This window comes from Mus caroli, unplaced genomic scaffold, assembly GCF_978045245.1.
Source record: "Mus caroli unplaced genomic scaffold, Mus_caroli_1 scaffold_5, whole genome shotgun sequence".
Lineage (NCBI taxonomy): Eukaryota > Metazoa > Chordata > Mammalia > Rodentia > Muridae > Mus > Mus caroli.
The window spans coordinates 90,712,219-90,739,300 of record NW_028227260.1 but is presented as its reverse complement, the minus strand read 5'-3'; the positions used below and the strand labels follow the sequence as shown (position 1 = coordinate 90,739,300).

The following is a 27,082-nucleotide window of genomic DNA, read 5'->3' as shown; positions in this document are numbered from 1 at the left end:
AAGGGAACACTACTACATTCCTGGTGGAGTGCAGACTTGTATTCTGAAAATCAATCTAGCAATTTCTTGGAAAATTTGAAATACTTCTACAAGAAGACACAGCTTTACCACTCCTGGTTATACACCCAAAAGATGTTCTACCATATCACAAGGACATGTGCTCCACTATGTTCATAGCAGCCTTATTTATAGTAGTTAGAAGCTAGAAACAGAGTTACCTGAACCAAAGAATGGATACAGAAAATGTGGCTCATTTGCACAATAGAATACTATTCCACTATTTAAAACAAAGACATCATAAATTTTGCAGACAAATGGATAGAACTATAATATATCCTGAGTGAGATAAGCAAGACCCAAAAGGGCATGCATAGTATGTACTCACTGATAAATACATATTAGTCATGAAGTATGGAATACCCATGATCTTAAAGTATGGAATACCCTACAGTCTAAAGAAGTTAAACAAGAAGGAAGGAGTAAGTTAGGATGATTCAATCCCACTTAGAAGGGGGAACAAAATAATCATGGGAGGAAGGGAAGTACGTGGGAAAGAGGATGGGGAGTGGGAAGAGGAAAGAGGGGCAAGATCAGGTTTGGGGGGAGACAGGAGAGAGGGCCATAGGGCCTGGAGTTTGAATGAAAATATGCAGCTGTTGGGAATAGCAGGAGAATCTCTAGGAAATTCTAGAGACCTGAGATAGGGGAGGCTCCCAGGAGTCAATGTGGGTGACTTTAGACAAGATGCCTAACGGTGGGTACATGGAACCCAAAGAGGCCACCTTCTATAGTCAGGCAGAACCCCCAGTGGAAGGATAAGGACACAAACAAATCTTTCAACCCCAAATCTGTCCTGTCTAAAAGATATGCGGAATATAGCAGAGACTGTAGGAAAGACCAACCAATAACCAGCCCAACTCGACACCCATCACATGGGCAAGTACCAGTCCCTGACTTAATTATTGATACTCAGGAGCCGAGAAAAACTGTTCTTTGAGAGGCTCTACCCAGCAGCATGCTTAAACAGATGCAGATACCCACAGCCAAGCATTGGACAGAGGTCAGGGACAATTATGGAAGAGTTAGGGGAAGGATTGAAGGCCAAGAAGGGCATAGGAACACCACATGAAGACCAACAGAGTCAACTAACTTGAGCTCCGTAAACTCTTAGATACTGAGCCACCAACCAAAGAACATGTGTATGAAATAGAACAAGGCCACTGGCATATGGAGCTCAGTCTCCATGGCTGTCTTGTCTGGTCTCAGTGAGAGAAGATGCACCTAATCTGGCAGACACTTCATGTGCCAGAGTGGGACAATACCCATGGGGCCACCCCCTCAAAGAAGAGGATGAGGCTCACCCTCTCAGAGGAGGGGGATACAGGAGACACTATGTGAGGGAGGGACCAGGGGCATGAAAATAAGCAAACAGATAGATAGATAGATAGATAGATAGATAGATAGATAGATAGATAGATAGATAGATAGATAGATAGAAACTAGGTTTGGGAAAAGCACCACCTAAACAGGTAACAGGCAACAATATCTTGCATCCATACAAGGCTTCTAAGACTATTCTTACAGAGGAAATATGACACAGTTGTATACAAAGATCATAAGCCAGAGTTGCATTGAACTTTTCATCCAAAATATGGTAAATGAGGGACTTGGGGAGATGGCTCAGGGTTTGGTTTAAAACAGTGGCTGCCTTTCCAGAGGACCTAGGTTTTTCCAGTACCCATATGCCAATTCACAACCATTTGTAACTACAGTCCTAGGAGATCTGACACCTTCTTCTTGACTCCACAGACACCAGGTACACACATTATATACTGATAAACATAAAATAAAATGACAATAGAACCAAAATATTGTAAGTGTGAAAAAAGTACATTTGACTTTACAAAGCACTGGTAGAAAAAAAAAACAACAATGTATTGCTGTAGAATTTTTATGACTTTAATAATTTTTTTATAAAGAGAGAATATCTAACAAAAAAACAAGTAAAGGCCAGGTGTGGTAGTACACACCTATAATCAGTCTTCTTGAGGAAGAGTTTCATGCTGGCATGATCTACAGAGTAAGTGGCATGACTACCACACAGCAAAACTTCTCAAATGGAAAAAAAAAAAAGAAACACCATAACAAAGCTCAATCAAAACAAAATAAAAATCCAGCCAAAAGGCATCAGGAAGAATGAGTTTGAGTCAGGCTGATCTACATAAAGAGGCAATGCTCTGCTCTTCAGAAAAGGACAGATTCATCATCAGTAAGCATGTAGTAGAGTACATGCTTTCTTAAATTTTATTCTCCATGTCACTCATGACAGCATGAAAACCATAAAATAGCTGGAAAAAAATCAGAGAAGGAAAACATTGTGACAGACATACACTAAAAACAACAAAATAATACCAAGACAAATAGAAATGAAAAGTATGTGTATACAAAGAAGTGAATACAATATTCAGAGGCACTCTGTGAAGTAGTCCAAGAAGAAAACACCTGAAAATTCTACACCTAGTCCAGTGGAGCAATGAAGTAAATTTAGTTTTTGGCCAACAGAATAGAAGGAGCCAATGAAGGGGTGGCAGGGGTGGGCGAACACTTGGTTTTGCCCATTCTATTGGAATTTTAGCCACGTGGTCCTCTTAGCAACCTGAGCAGCCCTATGAAAACAAGCTTTTAAGGCTGTGACAATTGCCTCAGATCTAGAGGTACCATGGGAGAGCAGTGGCTGCCATGGAATCGCCCCCGGCAGGTACTTCAGCCAATGCCTCTGGGAATGACCTGCAAGCCCTGGTTCAAGGACAGGTTGCCTTCTAAGTGTTTTGCGAAACACAAACAGGAACAACTTAAGTTCCCTACCTCTCTGGATGGCCGACGCTGGGTGTTTGTGAAGGAAGGGCTGGATGATTTCAGGAAGGGCTGTCCACCTAGTGAAGGTATGATCATTCGTGGTCCCAAAGACGGTTTTTTCCCCACAATTTCTCATGAAGTCCACCATGGCTCCAGAAAGAGTCAGAAAAAACAGTGCCAGGACTTAAACCTGTTTTCCTCTCTGTCATTGGCCCAGCAAGCTCGCAAGGCCTTTGTGGAGAGAACAGAAGCAAACCTGAAGCATCCTTTGGTTTTCTGGCCCCTGGAGGATGGAATTCCTAGCGATATTGAGCTCTTAGAAAATGTGCTAGAAGCTCTTGACACTGACCAGAAGTTGGAGGTTAAACTGGATCACTGTGAGGCCAGAAGAAAATATATTCATTCTGTTCATCTGCCTAGTGTGGCTGAAGAATCCCCTGAAAAAGAAGAACCAGAACCTCACAGGTTTCCTGGGTCACGTAAATACGGTGTGCTTCAAGAAAAAAAGCCCCGCAAAAAGAACCCCGCCAAGGAGTCTCTTTATTACAAGCACGTACCCAAAGGAGTCTATGACTTCTGTGCATGGGCTAACTCATATGGAGACTTGGGCATTGATGAACATTTCATGATGAAGCAATTTGACATTGGCTATGAGTGCAAACCAGTCTATACTGATTCTGCCATCAAGAAAGTCAGCCTGCTTCCTCCTGATCTCAGATTCTGCAGGAGGCTCAGCAAAGTGAAAGAGATCAGATTCTCCATACAGGAGGCAAACTTTGAAAGGAAACTCCGAAAACCATTTGATCCTTACAAGTCCAACAGGGATAAGATTAGATATGGAGCATGGTACCTGAAGCCATATCTGTGGAAAAAGCTAGTAAATGATGAGCCTTTGATGGACCCTGAAGAGTTATTTGAACTTGAAGGTGGAAAGTACGGTAAACCAGACATCATTGAAGATCTTTATGGAACAATTGCCTTTAAGGATTTTATCCTAAGCAAAGGCTACAGTATGCCGGCCATCCTTGAGAAGTTGTTTATGAGGAAAGGATGGAATTATGACACTGTCAACACTCCAATACCAAGAGTACTCAAAGCACATGAATTGATCATGCAGCAAAAGGATGAAGATTATGATGATGAAAATGACTAGCTGGTTTTCGATTTTGCTTGACTTTACTCTCATTTCAAATATTGAACGGGATATATATGATGAAGATATCACTAAATGTGACCACCTTTTTGGACAATATCCATCTATAATGTTAGATGTAATGTTTACAAACATTTCTCAATGAGCTCAAATGAACTTCTGTGCCTGCATAAATACCTTATCAACTTCAAGATCAACATTCATATATACAGTTATCAAATTTATTTACTATTGAGAATGTGGAGGTCACACCAGTTACTTATAAGAATATAAAAATTAATAAAAATCTGAATTACTAATGTTAGATTCAGTGTCATTGATTTCAACACAAGATAAATCTGAAAATAATGTAATTGTTTATATAAAAGATGAGAAAACTTTCATAGCTATAGCTCAATGGCAATTTTAAAAATAATGATGGTGATTATTTTTTATTAGATATTATATTCATTTACATTTCAAATGCTTCCCCCAAAGTCCCCCATACACCTCCCTGCAATCACCTACCCACCCATACCCACTTCTTGGCCCTGGCGTTCCCCTGTACTGAGGCATATAAAGTTTGCAAGACAGATGGGCCTCTCTTTCCAATGATGCCCGACTAGACCATCTTCTGATACATATGCAGCTAGGAACACGAGCTTTGGGGGGTACTGGTTAGTTCATATTGATGTTCCACCTATAGAGTTGCAGACCCCTTTAGCTCCTTGGGTACTTTCTCTAGCAAATCCATTGGGGGCCCTGTGATCCATCCAATAGCTGACTGTGAGCATCCACTTCCATGTTTGCTAGGCCCCGGCATAGTCTCACAAGAGACAGCTATATCTGGGTCCTTTCAGCAAATCTTGCTAGTGTACGCAATGGTGTCAGCTTTTGGAGGCTGATTATGGGATGGATTCCTGGGTGCAGCAGTCTCTACATGGCCCATCCTTTTGTCTCAGCTCCAAACTTTCTCTCTGTAATTCCTTCCATGGGTGGTTTGTTCCCAATTCTAAGAAGGGGCAAAGTGTCCACATTTTGGTCTTCTGTCATCTTGAGTTTCATGTTTTTGCAGACTGTATCTTGTATCTTGGCTATTCTAAGTTTCTGGGCTAATATCCACTTATCAGTGAGTACATATCATGTGAGTTCTTTTGTGATTGGGTTACCTCACTAAGGATGATGCCCTCCAGGTCCATCCATTTGCCTAGGAATTTCATAAATTCATTCCTTTTAATAGCTGAGTAGTACTCCATTGTGTAAATGTACCACATTTTAATAGCTGAGTAGTACTCCATTGTGTAAATGTACCACATTTTCTGTATCCATTCCTCTGTTGAGGGACATCTGGGTTCTTTCCAGCTTCTGGCTATTATAAATAAGATCATGTGTCCTCCTTACCAGTTGGAATATCTTCTGGATATATGCCCAGGAGAGGTATTGCAGGATCTTCCAGAAGTACTATGTCCAATTTTCTGAGGAATCGCCAGACTGATTTCCAGAGTGGTAGTACAAGCTTGCAATCCCACCAACAATGGAGGAGTGTTCCTCTTTCTCCACATCTTTGCCAGCATCTGCTGTCACCTGAGTTTTTGATCTTAGCCATTCTGACTGGTGTGAGGTAGAATCTTGGGTTGCTTTGATTTGCATTTCCGTGATGATTAAGGATGGTGAATGTGTTTCCAGGTGCTTCTCAGCCATTTGCTATTCCACAGGTGAGAATTCTTTGTTTAGCTCTGAGCCCCATTTTTTAATGGGGTTATTTGTTTTTATGGAGTCCACCTTCTTGAGTTGTTTATATATATTGGATATTAATCCCCTATCTGATTTAGGATAGGTAAAGATCCTTTCCTAATCTGTTGGTGGCCTTTTTATCTTATTGATGGTGTCTTTTGCCTTACAGAAGGTTTGCAATTTTATGAGGTCCTATTTGTCAATTCTCTATCTTATAGCACCAGACATTGCTGTTCTATTCAGGAATTTTTCCCTTGTGCCCTTATCTTAGAGGCTTTCCCCCCATTTTCTCCTCTATAAGTTTGAGTGTCTCTGGTTTTATGTGGAGTTCCATGATCCACTTAGATTTGACCTTAGTACAAGGAGATAGGAATGGATCAATTCACATTCTTCTACATGATAACCACGAGATGTGCCAGCACCATTTGTTGAAAATGCTGTCTTTCTTCCACTGGATGGTTTTAGCTCCCTTATCAAAGATCAAGTGACCATAAATATGTGGGTACATTTCTGCATCTATGATTCTATTCCATTGGTCTACTTGTCTGTTGCTATACCAGTACCATGCAGTTTTTATCACTATTGCTCTTGCTCTGTAGTATAGCTTTAGGTCAGGCATGGTGAATTCCCCAGAGGTTCTTTTATCATTGAGAAGAGTTTTTCCTATCCTAAGTTTTTTGTTATTCTGGATGAATTTGCAGATTGCCCTTTCTAATTCGTTGAAGAATTGAGTTGGAGTTTTGATGGGGATTGCATTGAATCTGTAGATTGCTTTTGGCAAGATAGCCGTTTTTACTATATTGATCCTGCCAATCCATGAGTATGGGAGATCTTTCCATCTTCTGAGATCTTTGATTTCTTTCTTCAGAGACTTGAAGTTCTCTTTCTTTCTTCAGAGACTTGAAGTTCTCATCACACAGATCTTTCACTTCCTTAGAGTCATGCCAAGAAATTTATAATATTTGTCACTATTGTGACGGGTGTTGTTTCCCTAATTTCTCTCTCAGCCTGTTTATCATTGTGTAGAGAAAGTCCATTGACTTGTTTGAGTTAATTTTCACTGAAGATGTTTATCAGGTTTAGGAGTTCTCTGGTGGAATTTTTAGGGTTACTTATATATACTATCATATCTTCTGCACATGGTGATATTTTAACTACTTCCTTTCCAATTTGTATCCCCTTGATCTCCTTTTGTTGTTGAATTGCTCTGGCTAGGCCTTTGAATACTATGTTGAATAGGTAGGGAGAAAGTGGGCAGACTTGTCTAGCCCCTGATTTTAGTGGGATTGCTTCCAGCTTCTCACCATTAAGCTTGATGTTGGCTACTGGTTTGCTGTAGATTGCTTTTTATCATGTTTAGGTATGGGCCTTGAATTCCTGATCTTTCCAAGACTTTTATCAAGAATGGGTGTTGGACTTTGTCAAATGCTTTTTCTGCATCTAACGAAATGATCATGTTGATTTTGTCTTTGAGTTTGTTTATATAGTGGATTAAGTTGATGGATTTCCGTATATTAAACCATCCCTGCATTCCTGGAATGAAACCTACTTGATCAGGATGGATGATTGTTTTGATGTGTTCTTGGATTCGGTTAGCGAGAATTTTATTGAGGATTTTTACATCGATATTCATAAGGGAAATTGGTCTGATGTTCTCTATCTTTGTTGGGTCTTTCTGTGGTTTAGGTATCAGAGTAATTGTGGCTTTATATAATGAATTGGGTAGAGTATCTTCTGCATTGATTTTGTGGAATAGTTTGTGAAGAATTGGAATTAGATCTTCTTTGAAGGTCTGATAGAACTCTGCATTAACATCAGGTCCTGGGCTTTTCTTGATTGGGAGAGTATTAATGACTGCTTCTATTTCTTTGGAGGATATACGAGTGTTTAGATCATTAACCTTATCCTGATTTAACTTTGGTACCTGGTATTTGTCTAGAAATTTGTCCATTTAATCCAGGTTTTCCCGTTTTGTTGAGTATAGACTTTTGTAAAATATCTGATGGTGTTTTGGATTTCTTCAGGATCTGTTGTTATGTTTCCCTTTTAATTTCTGATTTTGTTAATTAGGATGCTGTCCCTGTGCCCTCTAGTGAGTCTGGCTAAGGGTGTATCTATCTTGTTGATTTTCTCAAAGAACCAACTCCTCGATTGGTGTATTCTTTGAATAGTTCTCTTTTCCACTTGATTGATTTCACTCCTGAGTTTGATTATTTCCTGCTGTCTACTCCTCTTGGGTGAGTTTGCTTCCTTTTGTTCTAGAGCTTTTAGGTGTGGTGTCAAGTTGCTAGTGTGTGCTCTCTCTAGTTTCTTTTTGCAGGCACTCAGAGCTATGAGTTTTCCTCTTAGAAATGCTTTCATTGTGTCCCATAAGTTTGGGTATGTTGTGGCTTCATTTTCATTAAACTCTAAAAAGTCTTCAATTTCTTTCTTTATTCCTTCCTTGACCAAGGTATCATTGAGAAGAGTGTTGTTCAGTTTCCATGTGAATGTTGACTTTCTATTATTTATGTTGTTATTAAAGATCAGCCTTAGTCCATGGTGATCTGATAGGATGCATGGGACAATTTCAATATTTTTGTATCTCTTGAGGCCTATTTTGTGACCAATTATATGGTCAATTTTGGAGAAGGTACCATGAGGTGTTGAGAAGGTATATCCTTTTTTTTTTTTTTAGGATAAAATATTCTGTAGATATCTGTTAAATCCACTTATTTAATAACTTCTGTTAGTTTCACTGTGTCCCTGCTTAGTTTCTGCTTCCATGATCTGCCCATTGATGAAAATGTTGTGTCTAAGTCTCCCATTATTATTGTCTGAGGTGCAATGTGTACTTTGAGCTTTACTAAAGTTTCTTTAATGAATGTGGCTGTCCTTGAAAATTGGAGCATAGACATTTAGAATCGAGAGTTCCTCTTAGAAGATTTTACCTTTGTTGAGTATGGATTTCCTCTCCTTGTCTTTTTTGATAACTTTTTGTTGGAAGTCGATTTTATTCGATATTAGAATGGCTACTCCAGCTTGTTTCTTCAGACCATTTGCTTGGAAAATTGTTTTCCAGCCTTTCATTCTGAGATAGTTTCTGTCTTTTTTCCTGAGATGGGTTTCCTGTAAGAAGAAAAATGTTGGGTACTGTTTGTGTATCCAGTCTGTTAGTCTATATCTTTTTATTGGGGATTTGAGTCCATTGATATTAAGAGATATTAAGGAAAAGTAATTGTTGCTTCCTATTATTTTTGTTGATAGAGTTGGCATTTTTTCTTGTGGCTGTCTTCTTTTAGGTTTGTTGAAGGATTACTTTCTTGCTTTTTCTAGGGCATGGTTTCAGTCCTTGTATTTTTTTTTTTCTGTTATTATCCTTTGAAGGGCTGGATTCGTGGAGAGATTATATGTGAATTTGGGTTTGTTGTGGAATACTTTGGTTTCTCCATCTATGGTAATTAAAAGTTTGGCTGGTTATAAATATAGCCTGGGCTGACTTTTGTGTTCTCTTAGTGTCTGTATAACATCTTTCCAGGATCTTCTGGCTTTCATAGTTTCTGGTGAAAAGTCTGGTGCAATTCTGATAGGCCTGCCTTTATATGTTTATATGCCTTTTTATATGTTTATATTCCTTTTTCCCCTTACTGCTTTTAATATTCTATATTTATTTAGTGCATTTGTTGTTCTGAATATTATATGTTGGGAGGAATTTCTTTACTTGTCCAGTCTATTAGTAGTTCTGTAGGCTTCTTTTATGTTCATGGGCATCTCTTTCTTTAGGTTTGGGAAGTTTTCTTCTGTAATTTTGTTGAAGATATTTGCTGTCCCTTTATGTTGAAAATCTTCATTCTCATCTATTCCTATTATCCGTAGGTTTGGTCTTCTCATTGTGTCCTGGATTTCCTGGATATTTTGAGTTAGGATCTTTTTGCATTTTGCATTTTCTTTGATTGTTTTGCCGATGTTCCCTATGGAATCTTCTGCAGCTGAGATTCTCTCTTCCATCTCCTGTATTCTGTTGCTGTTGCTCGCATCTATGGTTCCAGATTTCTTTCCTAGTTTTTCCATCTCCAGCGTTGCCTCACTTTGTTTTTGTTTGTTTGTTTGTTTGTTTTTTGTTTTTTTTTAATTGTGTCTACTTCCCTTTTTAGGTCTAGTATGGTTTTATTCATTTCCATCACCTGTTTGGATGTGTTTTCCTGTTTTTCTTTAAGGCCTTGTAACTCTTTAGCAGTGTTCTGTATTTCTTTAAGTGAGTTGTTAAAGTCCTTCTTGAAGTACTCTACTATCATCATTTTCAGGTGCGTTGGGCTGCCCAGGACTGGTCGAGGTGGGAGTGCTGCATTCTGATGATGGTGAGTGGTCTTGGTTTCTGTTAGTAAGATTCTTACGTTTGCCTTTCGCCATCTGGTAATCTCTGGAGTTAGGTGTTATAGTTGTCTCTGGTTAGAGATTGTTCCTCTTGTGATTCTGTTAGCCTCTATCAGCATACTTGGGAGACTATCTCTCTCCTCTGAGTTTCAGTGGTCAGAGCATTCTCTGCAGGCAAGCTCTCCTTTTACAGGGAAGGTGCACAGATATCTGGCATTTGGACATGCCTCCTGGCAGAAGATGATGGCCCAAAACAGGACCTGTCCCAGAAGCTGTTAACTTCTGTAGTCCACACGCTCACCAGTGCAGACTAATCTCTGAGGGATCCGGAAACCAAGATGGCTCCACCAGGTGCTCTGGCCAAGCCCTCCCAGGCAGGGCAGACACCTCTCCTCTGGCAGGGAAGGTGCCCAGATGTCTGGAGCCCGAAATAGGGTCTGCCTCATAAGCTGTCCTTTAGGAAATTGGGGGTGTCCGGCAACTCTGCGCCCAGGTGACCAGGTGCTGGTGCCAACTGGAAGGGATTTGGACCCTGGTCAGGCAGGGTTTTCTGTGTCCTTAATGCTGTCTCGGGTCCAGCACATTTAGGTTGCAATAGAAGTTGTGTTCCACTCATCAGTGGTCCTAAGATCGCAGGGAGAGTACTCTAGGGGACCTTGGGGGTGTCTTCTGACTCCACGCCCAAGGTTGCCTGATGCTGGTGCAGACCGCTGGAAGGGACTTGTGACCCTGGTCAGGCCGAGTTTCCTGCTTCCCTAATGCTGTCTCAGGTCCTGCGAGATTGGATTGGAACAGAAGTTGTGTTCCACTCGCCGGTGGTCCTAAGATCTCGTGGAAAGTCCTCTAGGAGACCTTGGGAGTGTCTGCCAACTCTTCACCCCTATTATTTTTAAACTAAAATTCAAGGTAAAACTGTCTGTTTTCTTGATTTTCTTTTCAGTTTGATAGTTTAAAGAAAAATTTTAGTTTAATTTTTGTTATATGTATGTGGGTGTGTCTGTGAAAGTAACTTGTGTGGATGCCCAAGAATGTCTAAGGCAACAGATTTCTGGGTCTGGAGTTACACATGATTGTGAGCAATCTGAAGGGATAATATAAACCAAACAGGCTATAAAGAAAACTGACAAAAATCCTTTCCCCACATCCATCAATTTGTAACATATCCTTTTTATAAAAATGTATTTGATGTGTATGCATGTGAGCTTAAATGTATTATGTATGTGCACCATACGAATTTTGGAACTGATGAACATGTAGAACTTGGAAAAAGTGCTTCAGATCTTTCCTTTAAAATTGTGGTTACTGGCAGTTATTAGTCCCCATGTGGGTGCTAGGAATTCAACCTGGGTCATTTGCAAGTGTAACAAGCAATCATAACTGTTGAACCATCTCTTCAGCTCCTCAAAACATTTTTTTTTCGATTTTAGAGACCGGGCTTCTTTGTGTAGCCCTGGCTGTCCTGGAACTCACTCTGTAGACCAGTCTAGTCTTGAACTCAGAAATCTGCCTGCATCTACCTCCCAACTGCTAGTGCTACAATTAAAGGTGTGTGCCACCACTGCCGGGCAAAACAATTCTTTACAAACACATAAACACACACTCTTATTGATTGATGTTGGTCGTAGGTTCCACAGTAGAGACAGAAGCTCACCAAGATGCTAAGCCTTCACTTTCTGAAGGATCAGGGGGGTTCAGCCTTCTCAGAAAAGACTGACACCCAACTAGCTCACTCCAGTTACTTTATTCAAACATCTTATAAGATTAATTGGGGCTGGGAAAGGTTTCAAGTACCAAAGTTATCTTGTCCTTGATGCCCATGGGAGCATGCAACCCCCACAAATCTTAGTCCCTTTTGACCATGGTAGCCATAATCAAAAATAAGAACTCCAGGTTTTCCAAGAGTACCTCAGGACCAAGGTTGGTGAAGCTGCAAGCTCTCACATAGCACCAAGTACTGATTCTCTTGAGAGAAAACATTTCTTTAAGTATCCGTCTCAAAACTATTTTTCAGCATTTACTAATTAAATGAAACATAGCAAAGGTTTGCTTAAACATTTCATTTAAAGCCAGACACAAAGGCTTTACTATACATATCACTATACACATGTTTCCACTTATCTTTTAGGAGTAATTTGTATGCCATGACCTTTGCCCTTATATACTTCAGGGAATATTGGTTAAAGATATTTTATAACAATTGATATTACTTTAGAAAATCACATAATTTATAATACAAATTACATCCTATAATACTACAAAATTATTTAGTTATAAATTGTTATTTGCTTTCAATTCAATTGAACAAGCATTCAGTAATGCCCTTTAAAGCATTTTATTTCCACTCAGAGAGCCCATTGAGGCATCAAGTTTGTCCTGGAATGTCTGGCAATAGGAAACCTTTTCTAAGCTTTTAGTGCAATTTGATTAAGTTCCAGACTTCAAGTGAACAAAAAACCCTAGACCCCTGCTACTGGCTGCCAGTCTAGCTATTCTGCAAGGTTATGTGTCTGATAAGCTTTAACATAAACAGGATGTAAAATGTAGAGACAAATCCACAAAAACACAAACAAATCAACAGAGGAAAGGCCATGCTCTCAGGGTTTATAAACTGTTCTTTGTACTCACTCTGCATACTTGTCTTCTTGGTAGACCCATAAAATAAATAGTTCTAATTTCATCTACTCTGTCACAACTTCTTTGAGATGCACACATTTTAGATGCACACACATTTATACACTTGGGTAACTATTGTTCTTTTTCCTGAGTGTATTTTATATACTCTTAAAGTTAAAATTTCTTCCTAATAAAATTCAGATTGCCTTCATATTGGATTGTACTGATACTTTGTGTGTGTGTGTGTGTGTGTGTGTGTGTGTGTTATGAAGTCAAGGGCCTCCCCTTTATTTGAGCAGGGTTCTTTAAAAGGTAAGAAAGGGGCTGCTGTGGGAGTTCTGGGCTGTGTCTCCTATTGCACCTCAAATTGACACTTTGATTTTTAATAGCATCCAGTCTAATAGGGGTGATTTTATTTTTTAGTTTTTTGAGACAGAGTCTCAATGTGTGGCTAGCCTGGAACACACTATGTTGACTCCACTGGCTGGCCTGGAATCCAACTCTGAGGGCTCTACCTACTTCTACCTCCTAAGTGCTAGCACTAAAGACATGTACCAGAACAACAGTCTTATATATTTTTTATTTTTATTATTTTTTTAAAGTTGCACAAAGAATACTCCTTCTGTATTGACCATTCTTGCCCTCCCCCTTCTATCTATCATTCATTGGAGCCTGGTTGGCTCAACAGAGGATACATAACTAAGGAGTAGTTTCCTATATTTTCTAGAGTTTGTCAGTAGCCACGAGTTCATGTACTCATGTACTCAGTGGTAGGACACCCTGATCCCCTCCCCCCCCCTTTTGACTGATTGCTAACAGGGCTAGTCTTGTGTGACCCACTATAGTTAACTATAGTTGGTGCCAGTTGTGGAAGTTGCACTGGCCTTCACTTTATCTTCTGCTCTTATGCATTTTATGCCCTTTCTTGTGGTTTTGTATACTACTAGGGAGGGATTTTAAGGGGAGATCACATATGCCTCCTGAGGAGATGCTGACACTTTGAATGACAGTCTTTTTCCTAGTTTCTCTTTTGCTCCAGATAAGGCACTCCAGAAAAATCTTTAGTGGAGTAGCCTAATTTGTTACATCTTTAACTTCTCCTGTGTCTATGGTTCTTAAGCATTTTTTCACATGGGTCCCCTCTCTCACCTGAGACAATTTACATGACCCTGAGTGTATAAGTATATAAACTAATGACGATATATTTCCTGATAATAAATTAAAAAGACAATCATCTTCTTTTGTAATAAATTCATTTTTAAATATATTTATTTTATGTGTATATATGTTTTTGTCTGCATGTATGTATGTACACCATACACTCCATGATAAGTTCAGAAGAGAGTGTTACATCTTCTGGTACTGGAGTTATAGATAATTCTGAGCCACCATGTGAGTGTTGGGACCCTAACCTAAGTCTTCTCCAAGAGTAACAAGTGCATTTATCTTCTGAGACATCTCTCTGGCCTCAAAAACTTATTTTAAAATAATTCATCGCATTACATTTGCATCTATCAAAGGTGAAAGAAAACTTGTGCACTAAAGAGATTGATTTACTGATTCCACTTTACAAAAAGAATAAATCTTTGCTGAATGTTTGATACTCAGAATGTAGAATATTTTCAAAGTTGGTTGATATTTTTATTTGATGATTATTAGCACTGAAATAACTGCTTTATAGAAATAACTCATACAAAATGACAAAAGTGATTTTAGGGCTCTGTCTTAGTTAGGGTTTCATTGCTCTGAAGAGACATCATGACCAAGGCAACTCTTGTAAAGGAAAGCATTTAATTGGGCCTGGCTTACATTTCAGAGGTTTAAGTACATACTCATCATGGCAGGAAGCATGGCAGCATGCAAGCAGATTTGATGTTGGAGCAGATGAGGTCTTGATCCAAAGTCTGCCAGGAGGAGACTATCTTCTACAGGTATCCTGGAGGTGGGTCTCATCCACATTGGGCAGAGCTTGAACAGAGACCCCAAAGCCCTTGTACACAGTGATACACTTTCTCCAACAAGGTCACCCCTATTACAACAAGGCCCCACCTCCTAATAGTGCCACTTTCCATGGGTCAAGCATATTTAAACCACTGCATTCCACTCCTTGGTTCCCATAGGCATGTTCTATGAGTCTCCTACACAGTGTCACACTTCCTCCAAAAATGACACACCTATTCCAATAATATTACACCTCTTAATAGTTCAACTTGCCATAATCTAAGCATAATCAATCCAGCACAGGCTCTTTCAGAAATTTCTGAAATTCTGTCTTAATTCTAACTCCAAATTAATTGAACAATATTCTGTGAAACTCAATTTGTAACAACACAATCTAAAGATACACACAAATTTAGTAACTACATGCTGAGGTATGACATTAAGAACATACTGGAAGTCTTTGTTTTCTTTGAAGTATATTTTCACACTAGTAGAACTAGTATGTCCACTTAAAGACATAATTCCTAATATATAGTAGTCTCAAATCTGAGCCAAGTTCTTTCAAGCAGTGTTTGTTGGTTTTATTTGTTAGGATAGCATTTGTTATGACATGTGCACATGCCGTGCATTTAGAAGCAAGGCTACAGTAAAATTATGCAATACAACACACATATGCACCAATGAAGACACTGGAGTTTATAAGGTTTTTGTTGAATTTACATAAAATAATTTATGGTTTTGATTTAATACACCCAGAGTGAATAAATATACTTATATTGATACTTTCTGATGCTTTCAAACTGACAGTTTAAAGACCATAGTATCTTTCAAATGTCAAAAAATATTTGGAATTGTTCAAAATTAGCCAGCTCCCAAATTTCTACCTAAGAGATGGTACATATATTTTCTATATATGCGGAAAGATGGGATGTTTCAGAAAACATTGAAAGAAAGCCTACTGAAAACTGGATTAGTAGTACGTTATTTTTGAATGCCATCCTCTGGGCACTGTACAGCCTTTGTGCTCTTGAACTCTTAGTACCAATAATTCTCACAGAAGACCTGAACAAGACTGACCCCATTAATATTCATCATGGGAGAGGTATGTTACAAGGCCCTTCACCTTTCTAAGGAATATAGGCATTAAAAGTTGCTTGGGAAGGGTGAGAGACATTTTCTTCAGTCTTGTACCTACTTACCTACTCATAAGTTGCCTATGCTCCTATAAATAAACCCTCACTCCTGCTTCTGTAAGCAACCCTAGTTAAACTCTGGTTCACTAAGCTGCACTTGAAAGAAATTGTTTCTTTGCTCTGTTATTGGTAATCCTTGATGGCAGGGAGGTGAAATATACATGTGTTGTCTCCCAAAGATAACTTCACAAAATACATGCTTATAATTCTAGAACATGAGTGGCAGAGGGAGATGAACCTTTATTAAGTTCAAATCCAGTGTCATCTACAAAGTTCAAGGCCATCCAGGGTTACCTATCTAGACTCTGTCTCAACAAACAAAACAAAACAAAACAAACAGAAATAGTAACAACAAAAATATACAATAGAATGTCCCTGACTAGAGTCATGAGAGATGCTTACATGAGTATAGAGTGTAGATGCCTACAGAGTGAGTGCACAACTGTGTATGCACTCACAGATACACACAGACACAGACACAGAGACACATACACACACACACAGGACCTTCACTACACCGTTGTATTTATCTCATATAACATATACATAAAATATATGTACACACACACACACACACAATGTGTTTGTGCCTGCAACTGTGTATATGCATGTGGCAGAAATAAGGACAAAAACATATTCTGGTATGAGGATGAATTTAATTTGAGTTATTGGGATAGTTGCATTATTTTGAGATGAAAATTGACTCTAGATTCCCTAGAAAAATGGTTTTGTTTGCTTTTTAGTATCAGGTTACACAAAGGCAAGAGTTTCCCCTATTGATCTGAGTCTGGTCTATTTAACTAGATCATTCGCATTCTTGGACTCCAAGGGGTTAAACTGTATCAGTAAGGATGCCTAAAATTGCCCTACAGCATTGTATATAAATAAAGGAGCTCTATGAAGTTAGATGTGTTAAGTTGCTTAGCAAAAAAAAGCAGGAAGGAAGGAGTCTTCCTCTAGTCCAGTGGTTTTCAAACTTTCCAAAGCTGTGACTCATTAATAAAATTCCTTATGTTGTGACCCCCCCAACTGTAAAATTATTCTGTCATTATTTTAGAATTGTAATTTTGCTAAGGTTATGTATCATAATGTACATACCTGTGTTTTTCAATGGTCTTAGGTGATCCCTGTGAAAGGGTTGTTTGACTCTCAAAGGGATTGAGATCCACAGGTTGAATCAAGAATAGAAGAAAGGGGTTATGGAATATTCCTCTGTGGCTAAGGAAGGCTACTTGGCCAGCCATGTATCATGGGTGTCTTAGGGTTTTACTGCTGTGAACAGACACCATGACAAAGACAAGTCTTATAAAGGACAACATTCAATTAGGGCTGGCTTACAGATTCAGAGGTTCAATCCATTGTCATTAAGGTGGGAGTATTACAGCATCTAGGCAGGCATGGTGCAGGCAGATCTGAGTGTTCTATATCTTCATCTGAAGGCTGCTAGTGGAAGACTGACTTCCAGGCAGCTAGGATGAGGGTGTTAAGCTCACACCCACAGTGACACCTACTGTAACAAGGTCATACCTCCTATAGTGTCACTCCCTGGGCCAAGCATATACAAACCTTCACAATGTGTGTCCCTGTACTGGAGGCCAACTGGAGGACATTGTATGAAGCTGTGAAGGTGAAGCCTGGATTGCCTTGGAGATACCAGAGCTATGAGATATCTGCCAAGGAAAGCTGCTAAAAGAAAGTTGAACCAGATCAAGGAAAGAAGTGTGTTGCAGTCAAAAGAGTTGAAAGGAGTTGGAGATCTGAAGAGTTTTTCATCACATACAGAGATGCAGAGTTTGGATTTTGCCCAGCTAAGTTTTGGTCAAGTATTTCCTCACTATGCTCCATTTTAGAATGTCAATGTATATCATGTGCCATTCTATGCTGGAAGTCTGTGATCTGCTTTTTTAATTTTGTCTTTATACAGTTAAGAGACTGCCATGAGTCTTAGAAGACTTTTAAAAAGGTTTGAGACTGTTATAGACTAAGGGGACTTTTCAAGTTTGCCTAAATGAATTTTGTGTTATGATATGGCTACAAGTCTATGGGGGCCAGAGAGTGAAATGTGGTGGTTTAAATAAAAATGGCCCCCATAGGCCCATAGGAGCGGTACTATAACTAGTTTTGGTGTTGTTGAAATAGCTATCTCTTTGTTGGAGGACATGTGTCACTAGGGCAGGTGGGCTTTGAGGTTTCAGATGCTCAAGCTAGGTCTCTGCCTGCTGCTTAGGGATCAAGATATAGAACTCTCCAGTACCACGTCAGCCTGCATGACCATCATTCCCACCATGATGATAATATACTAAACCTCTAAAACTGTAAGCTAACCCCTATGAAATGTTTTCCTTTATAAGAGTCACTATGGTTATGATGTCTCTTGATGTGGTCATGGTGTCTCGTCACATCAACAGAAACCCTAAGACATTAGATAACATCTAAATACTGGAAACATTTCTTATCAAGAAGAAACAGAATATTTTGCTTGGGCATTGCGGCACACACCCAATCCCAGCACAAGGTTAAAGCTATACTGGGATAGCTGTCTCAAAAAAGCAAAATAATTCAGAAAGAAATGGAAGGTGGTGGGAAGAAGGAGAAACAGGAAAATTAGGAAGACTAAGATGATGATGATGATGATGATGAAGATAAAGATGAGATCACGTCCAATATTTATTTTCATTCTTGAAGTCCATGCCATAAACATTACATTGAGAGTGAAATGATGGCATAATGAAGTCTGATTTCTACTTATGATAATAAAATATGGGAGTCCTATGTTATGGTAAATTATTCAGAGGCAGAAACAGACAGACAGAGACAGAGAGCCCTAGATCAACATAATCTTGTATGTCTTAAAGTACCCTAACCAACATCCCTCTAGAAAACTAGCATTTAATCTATGTGTAAACAACAAAATAATGTTAGAATTGAAATTTATAACCCCTTATGTAGATACTTTTGGAGAGAAAATAAAAATGAAGAAGAGAAATTAATATTTTCCCCAAATAATCATTGCACATGCACAATAAGAAATTCTACATTAAAATAAATCACTTTATGTATGTTCATGAAAAAGAAAGACAAATTTATGAAATGCCTACAATGATGCAGTTACCACTATTCCAAAATTTAACAAAAGCAACTTCATATGAAAACCATCTATTTAATAATTTGCTCATGTTTTGATTTTTCATCACTACATAAATGCAAGGAAATAGAGTTTTAAAAGATAAAGACTGAACTATTTGTCTAGATTTGTGAATCTCCTTTCTCAGATTTGCTGTCCCTGTCTCCCCTCTCAATGGTGTTTTGACAGTTTTTTCATATAATTCTTTTATAGACTTGGCTTTCTCTTCATTACCATTTCTAAAGAAATGAATCTGTATTCAAACATAATTGAGACTTTGCTTTTTATCTAAAATTCATTGTGAACGTAATTGAGAAACAGAAATAAGCAGTAAAGTCTTTTTCTATATTTCTTGTAATCATTAGGATCTCTTAAACTTAATGTGTATTTTCTTTTCTCAGAGCTGGAAGACTGGCTGAGAGTATTGTTGTTTTTTCAGTAGGACTGAGTTTAATGCTCAGCCACTACATAGAGTCTCAAGGCATCTGTAACTGCACTTTAGTTTAAGAGATCTGACTCTTTCTTTTGGCCTCTGTGAGCACAGACATGCACACAGTGAATAGATTATACATGCAGGCAAAATACTCATACACATAAATTAAAAACAAATAATTTTTAAAAACAAAACATATAAACTGCTAGTTTGGTATGCCTGGGTTTAAAAATAATATATTAACTATATGAAACAGAAAACTCCCACCCCCAACCCCCCCAAAAAATAAAGAAAACAAAAGCAAAAACAAAAAGCCCAAAGTGGGGGAACAAATGACATCTTGAAGGCTTAAAAACCTATTACACCCAAATTATATTTCAAATCCTAAGCATGTTTATAAAGTCTTCTAGGATCTGTGTTCTGATCTTCTCTACAGACTTTTATTTTTAAAACTCGGTTTCACAGATAATATCTTTGAGATACTACTCATTCCTGATCAATTTTGATTCCCTCCAGGAGTCTACATTCTTTCTTACCTTGGGGCCTTTGAACCTGTTCTTGTTCTTTCTGCATCTTGCTTCCTTTCATTCTTGAGGACATGCTCTATATGAATACTTCTCATAGAGGCCTTTCTTGATATTTCTTTTTAAGTTTGTTTATTTATTTATTTATTTTACATCTCTATATCCAGTCCCCTTACCTCCAAGTACCCTTTCACATAGCTCTTTTTCCCATTCCCTTTCCCCTTCTCTGATAAGGAGTATCCCCCTTCCCTGGATATCACCCTACCCTGGCACATCAAGTCATGACAGGACCTCTCCTACTGTGGTCAAAGTGGCCCAGCTAGGGGAACTAGATCAACAGAAAGAAAAGAGATTCAGGGACAGCCTCCATACCAGTTGTTGAGAGACCCTCATGAAGACCAAGCTGCATATTTGCTACATATGTGCAAAGGGCCTATGTCTAGTCTATGCTCACTCTTTGGTTGGTGGTTCAGTCTCAGGGAGCCCTCAAGGGTCCAGGTTAGTTGACTCTGTTGGTCTTCCTGTGGAGTTCCTATCCGTTTCCAGCTCCTCTATCCTTCACCCAACATATTCACAAGACTTTCTGAGCTGTAGCTGATGTTTGGCTGTGAATCTCTACATCTGCTTTTATAGATTGCTGGGTGGAGCATCTCAGAAGACAACTATACTAAGCTCCTGTTTACAAGCATAGTAGAGTATTATTAATAGTGCCAGGGATTGTTTTTGCCCATGGGATGAGTCTCAATTTGTGTCAGTAATTGGTTGGCCATTTTCTTTAACTCTGCTCAATCTTAGTCCTTGTACATCTTATAGGCAGGGCACATTTTGGGTTGAAGGTTCTCTGGGTGGGTTGCTATTTTTATTCTTTCTGTGGGAGTCCTGCCTAGCTACATCAGGTACCCTGTTAGGGCTCTATATCTTCCACTGCTAGGAGTCTCAGGTAGAGTTATCTCCACGGTTTCCCTGGGGCCTCCCCCAATCCCAAGTCTCTGGCATTTCCTGGGGATACCCCTCCCCCTCCCCACCACCAATTTCCTTTCTCTCCCCCTTGCTCTCCCTACACCCGACCCCCCTCTGCCATGTTTCTCTCTCCATCCCCTCTCTCTCTCCATCCACTTCCAATATCTATTTTATTTCTCCTTCTGAGGAAGATTCAAGCAATCTCCCTTGGGCCATACTTGTTATGTGGTTTTTATTTGAGGGGGGGTGTTGTGAATTATAGCTTGGTTATCTTGTATTTTATGGTTAATATCCATTTAGAAGTAGGTATATACTATGCATGTCATTTGGCGTCTGGGTTATCTCATTTAGGATGAGAATAATATTCTGTTGTGTGAATGAAGCACATTTACTTTATGCATTCTCCATCTGCAGTATATCTCAGTTGTTTACAGTTTCTAGCTATTACAAATAAAGTGGCTATAAACATAGTTGAGTAAGTGTTCTTGTGGTATAGTAGAGCATTCTTGGGTATATGCTCAGGGGTGGGTAGAACTATTACCAATTTCCGAGAAAACTCAAAATTGATTTCAAGAGTGCTTGTACAAGTTTGCACTACCCCCACAAATGGAGGAGTGTCCTCAGTACTACCCGTCCTCACCAGCATGTGCTATCCCTTGAATTTCTGATAGTAGATATTCTGATCAGTGTAAGGTGGAATCTAGATTTGCTTTTTTTTTTTTTGATTTTGACTATTTTTATTACATATTTTCCTCAATTACATTTCCAATGCTATCCCAAAAGTCCCCCATAGCGCCCCCCACTTCCCTACCCACCCATTCCCATTCTTTTGGCCCTGGCATTCCCCTATATTGGGGCATATAAAGTTTGCAAGTCCAATGGGCCTCTCTTTACATTGATGGCCGACTAGGCCATCTTTCAATACATATGCAGCTAGAGACAAGAGCTCCAGGGTTCTGGTTAGTACATCATGTTGTTCCAACAATAGGGTTGCAGATCCCTTTAGCTCCTTGGGTACTTTCTCTAGCTTCTCCATTGGGAGCCCTGTGATACATCCAATAGCTGACTGTGAAAATCCACTCCTGTGTTTGCTAGGCCCCGGCATCGTCTCACAAGAGACAGCAATATTTGGGTCCTTTCAGCAAAATCTTGCTAGTGTATGCAATGGTGTCAGCATTTAGAAGCTGATTATGGGACGGATCCCTGGATACGGCAGTCTCTAAATGGTCCATCCTTTCATCACAGCTACGAACTTTGTCTCTGTAACTCCTTCCCTGGGTGTTTTGTTCCCAATTCTAAGAAGGTGCACAGTGTCCACACTTTGGTCTTCATTCTTCTTGAGTTTCATGCGTTTATCAAATTGTATCTTATATCTTGGGTATCCTAAGTTTTGGGCTAATATCCACATATCAATGAATACATATTGTGTGAGTTCTTTTGTGATTGTGTTACTTCACTCAAGATGATGCCCTCCAGGTCCATCCATTTGGCTAGGAATTTCATAAATTCATTCTTTTTAATAGCTGAGTAGTACTCCATTGTGTAAATGTACCATAATTTCTGTATCCATTCCTCTGTTGAGGGACATCTGGGTTCTTTCCAGCTTCTGGCTATTATAAATAGGGCTGCTATGAACATAGTGGAGCATGTGTCCTTTTTACCAGTTGGGACATCTTCTGGATATATGCCCAGGAGCGGTATTGCTGGATCCTCCTGTAGTACTATGTCCAATTTTCTGAGGATCCACCAGACTGATTTCCAGAGTGGTTGTACAAGCTTTCAATCCCACCAACAATGGAGGAGTGTTCCTCTTTCTCCACATCCTCGCCAGCATCTGCTGTCACCTGAATTTTTGATCTTAGCCATTCTGACTGGTGTGAGGTGGAATCTCAGGGTTGTTTTGATTTGCATTTCCCTGATGATTAAGGATGTTACACATTTTTTCAGGTGTTTCTCTGCCATTCGGTATTCCTCAGGTGAGAATTCTTTGTTCAGTTCTGAGCCCCATTTTTTAATGGGGTTATTTGACTTTCTGGAGTCCACCTTCTTGAGTTCTTTATATATATTGGATATTAGTCCCTTATCTGATTTAGGATAGGTGAAGATCCTTTCCCAATCTGTTGGTGGTTTTTTTGTCTTATTGATGGTGTCTTTAGCCTTGCAGAAGCTTTGTAGTTTCATGAGGTCCCACTTGTCAATTCTCGATCTTACAGCACAAGCCATTACTGTTCTATTCAGGAATTTTTCCCCTGTGCCCATATCTTCAAGGCTTTTCCCCACTTTCTCCTCTATAAGTTTCAGTGTCTCTGGTTTTATGTGAAGTTCCTTGATCCACTTAGACTTGACCTTAGTACAAGGAGATAGGAATGGATCGATTCGCATTCTTCTACATGTTAACAACCAGTTGTGCCAGCACCATTTGTTGAAAATGCTATCTTTCTTCCACTGGATGTTTTTAGCTCCCTTGTCGAAGATCAAGTGACCATAGGTGTGTGGGTTCATTTCTGGGTCTTCAATTCTATTCCATTGGTCTATTTGTCTGTCACTATACCAGTACCATGCAGTTTTTATCACAATTGCTCTGTAGTAGAGCTTTAGGTCCGGCATGGTGATTCCACCAGAGGTTCTTTTATCCTTGAGAAGAGTTTTTGCTATCCTAGGTTTTTTGTTATTCCAGATGAAATTGCAGATTGCACTTTCTAATTCGTTGAAGAATTGAGTTGGAATTTTGATGGGGATTGCATTGAATCTGTAGATTGCTTTTGGCAAGATAGCCATTTTTACAATGTTGATCCTGCCAATCCATGAGCATGGGAGATCTTTCCATCTTCTGAGATCTTCTATAATTTCTTTCTGCAGAGACTTGAAGTTTTTATTATACAGATCTTTCACTTCCTTAGTTAGAGTCACGCCAAGATATTTTATATTATTTGTGACTATTGAGAAGGGTGTTGTTTCCCTAATTTCTTTCTCAGCCTGTTTATTCTTTGTGTAGAGAAAGGCCATTGATTTGTTTGAGTTAATTTTATATCCAGCTACTTCACCGAAGCTGTTTATCAGGCTTAGGAGTTCTCTGGTGGAATTTTTAGGGTCACTTATATATACTATCATATCATCTGCAAAAAGTGATATTTTGACTTCATCTTTTCCAATTTGTATCCCTTTGATCTCCTTTTGTTGTCGAATTGCTCTGGCTAGGACTTCAAGTACAATGTTGAATAGGTATGGAGAAAGTGGACAGCCTTGTCTAGTCCCTGATTTTAGAGGGATTGCTTCAAGCTTCTCACCATTTACTTTGATGTTGGCTACTGGTTTGCTGTAGATTGCTTTTATCATGTTTAGGTATGGGCCTTGAATTCCTGATCTTTCCAAGACTTTTATCATGAATGGGTGTTGGATCTTGTCAAATGCTTTTTCTGCATCTAACGAGATGATCATGTGGTTTTTGTCTTTGAGTTTGTTTATATACTGGATTATGTTGATGGATTTCCGTATATTGAACCATCCCTGCATCCCTGGGATGAAACCTACTTGGTCAGGATGGATGATTGTTTTGATGTGTTCTTGGATTCGGTTAGCAAGAACTTTATTGAGGATTTTTGCATCAATATTCATAAGGGATATTGGTCTGAAGTTTTCTATCTTTGTTGGGTCTTTTTGTGGTTTAGGTATCAGAGTAATTGTGGCTTCATAGAATGAGTTGGGTAGAGTACCTTCTGTTTCTATTTTGTGGAATAGTTTGTGAAGAACTGGGATTAGATCTTCTTTGAAGGTCTGATAGAACTCTGCACTAAACCCATCTGGTCCTGGGCTTTTTTTAGTTGGGAGACTATTAACGACTGCTTCTATTTCTTTGGGGGATATAGGGCTGTTTAGATCATTAACCTGATCTTGATTCAACTTTGGTACCTGGTATCTGTCTAGGAACTGCTCCATTTCATCCAGGTTCTCCAGTTTTGTTGAGTATAGCCTTTGGTAGAAGGATCTGATGGTGTTTTGTATGTCTTCAGGATCTGTTGTTATGTCTCCTTTTTCATTTCTGATTTTGTTAATTAGGATGTTTCCCTGTGCCCTCTAGTGAGTCTGGCTAAGGGTTTATCTATCTTGTTGATTTTCTCAAAGAACCAGCTCCTTGATTGGTTGATTCTTTGAATAGTTTTCCTTGTTTCCACTTGGTTGATTTCACCCCTGAGTTTGATTATTTCCTGCTGTCTACTCCTCTTGGGTGAATTTGCTTCCTTTTGTTCTAGTGCTTTTAGGTGTGTTGTCAAGCTGCTAATGTGTGCTCTCTCTAGTTTCCTTTTGGAAGCACTCAGAGCTATGAGTTTTCCTCTTAGAGATGCTTTCATTGCGTCCCATAAGTTTGGGTATGTTTTGGCTTCATTTTCATTGAACTCTAAAAAGTCCTTAATTTCTTTCTTTATTCCTTCCTTGACCAAGGTATCATTGAGAAGAGTGTTGTTCAGTTTCCACGTGAAGGTTGGCTTTCTATTATTTATTTTGTTATTGAAGATCAGCCTTAGTCCATGGTGATCTGATAGGATGCATGGGACAATTTCAATATTTTTGTATCTGTTGAGGCCTGTTTTGTGACCAATTATGTGGTCAATTTTGGAGAAGGTACCATGAGGTGCTGAGAAGAAGGTATATCCTTTTGTTTTAGGATAGAATGTTCTGTAGATATCTGCCAGATGCATTTGATTCATAATTTCTCTTAGTTTCTCTGTGTCCCTGTTTAGTTTCTGTTTCCATGATCTGTCCATTGGTGAAAGTGGTGTGTTGAAGTCTCCCACTATTATTGTATGAGGTGCAATGTGTGCTTTGAGCTTTACTAAAGTTTCTTTAATGAATGTGGCTGCCTTTGTATTTGGAGCATAGATATTCAGGATTGATAGTTCCTCTTGGAGGATTTTACCTTTGATGAGTATGAAGTGTCCCTCCCTGTCTTTTTTAATGACTTTGGGTTGGAATTCAATCTTATCAGATATTAGAATGGCTACTCCAGCTTGTTTCTTCATGCCATTTGCTTGGAAAATTGTTTTCCAGCCTTTCATTCTGAGGTAGTGTCTATCCTTTTCTCTGAGATGAGTTTCCTGTAAGCAGCAAAATGTTGGGTCTTGTTTGTGTAGCCAGTTTGTTAGTCTATGTCTTTTTATCGGGGAGTTGAGTCCATTGATATTAAGAGATATTAAGGAAAAGTAATTGTTGTTTCCTGTTACTTTTGTTGTTAAAGTTGGCATTTTGTTCTTGTGGCTGTCTTCTTTTAGGTTTGTTGAGGGATTACCTTCTTGTTGTTTCTAGGGCGTGGTTCCTGTCCTTGTATTGGTTTTTTTCTGTTATTATCCTTTGAAGGGCTGGATTCGTGGAGAGATAATGTGTGAATTTGGTTTTGTCGTGGAATACTTTGGTTTCTCCATCTATGTTAATTGAGAGTTTGGCTGGGTATAGTAGCCTGGGCTGGAATTTGTGTTCTTTTAGTGTCTGTATAACATCCGTCCAGGATCTTCTGGCTTTCATAGTCTCTGGTGAAAAATCTGGTGTAATTTTGATAGGCTTGCCTTTATATGTTACTTGGCCTTTTTCTCTTGCTGCTTTTAGTATTCTATCTTTATTTAGAGCATTTGTTGTTCTGATTATTATGTGTCGGGAGGTATTTCTTTTCTGGTCCAGTCTATTTGGAGTTCTGTAGGCTTCTTGTATGTTCATGGGCATCTCTTTCTTTAGATTTGGGAAGTTTTCTTCTATAATTTTGTTGAAGATGTTTGCTGGTCCTTTGAGTTGAAAATCTTCATTCTCATCCACTCCTATTATCCGTAGGTTTGGTCTTCTCAATGTGTCCTGTATTTCTTGGATGTTTTGAGTTAGGATCTTTTTGCATTTTACATTTTCCTTGATTGTTGTGCCGATGTTCTCTATGGAATCTTCTGCACCTGAGATTCTCTCTTCCATCTCTTGTATTCTGTTGCTGATGCTCGTATCTATGGTTCCAGATTTCTTTCCTAGGGTTTCTATCTCCATTGTTGCCTCATTTTGGGTTTTCTTTATTGTGTCTACTTCCCTTTTTAGGTCTAGTATGGTTTTGTTCATTTCCATCCTCTGTTTGGATGTGTTTTCCTGTTTTTCTGTAAGGACTTCTACCTGTTTGATTATGTTATCCTGTTTTTCTTTAAGGATTTGTAACTCTTTAGCAGTGTTCTCCTGCAATTCTTTAAGGGATTT

The 27,082-nt window shown here is 39.0% G+C and overlaps 1 protein-coding gene across 1 annotated transcript; it reads left to right on the top strand.

Annotated features, from left to right (window-relative positions):
* The first annotated feature begins 2,676 nt into the window (after positions 1 to 2,676).
* LOC110287189 (putative protein FAM47D) lies at positions 2,677 to 4,247 on the top strand. The gene has a single exon (XM_021153839.2). The coding sequence runs from the start codon at positions 2,720 to 2,722 to the stop codon at positions 4,007 to 4,009; it is 1,290 nt and encodes a 429-aa protein (XP_021009498.1). The 5' UTR covers positions 2,677 to 2,719; the 3' UTR covers positions 4,010 to 4,247.
* The last annotated feature ends 22,835 nt before the right edge of the window (positions 4,248 to 27,082 follow it).

What these genes read in the sequence shown, in the direction of transcription:
- LOC110287189 (XM_021153839.2), top strand. Translation starts at nt 2,720, where the DNA reads ATGGGAGAGCAGTGGCTGCCATGGAATCGCCCCCGGCAGGTACTTCAG.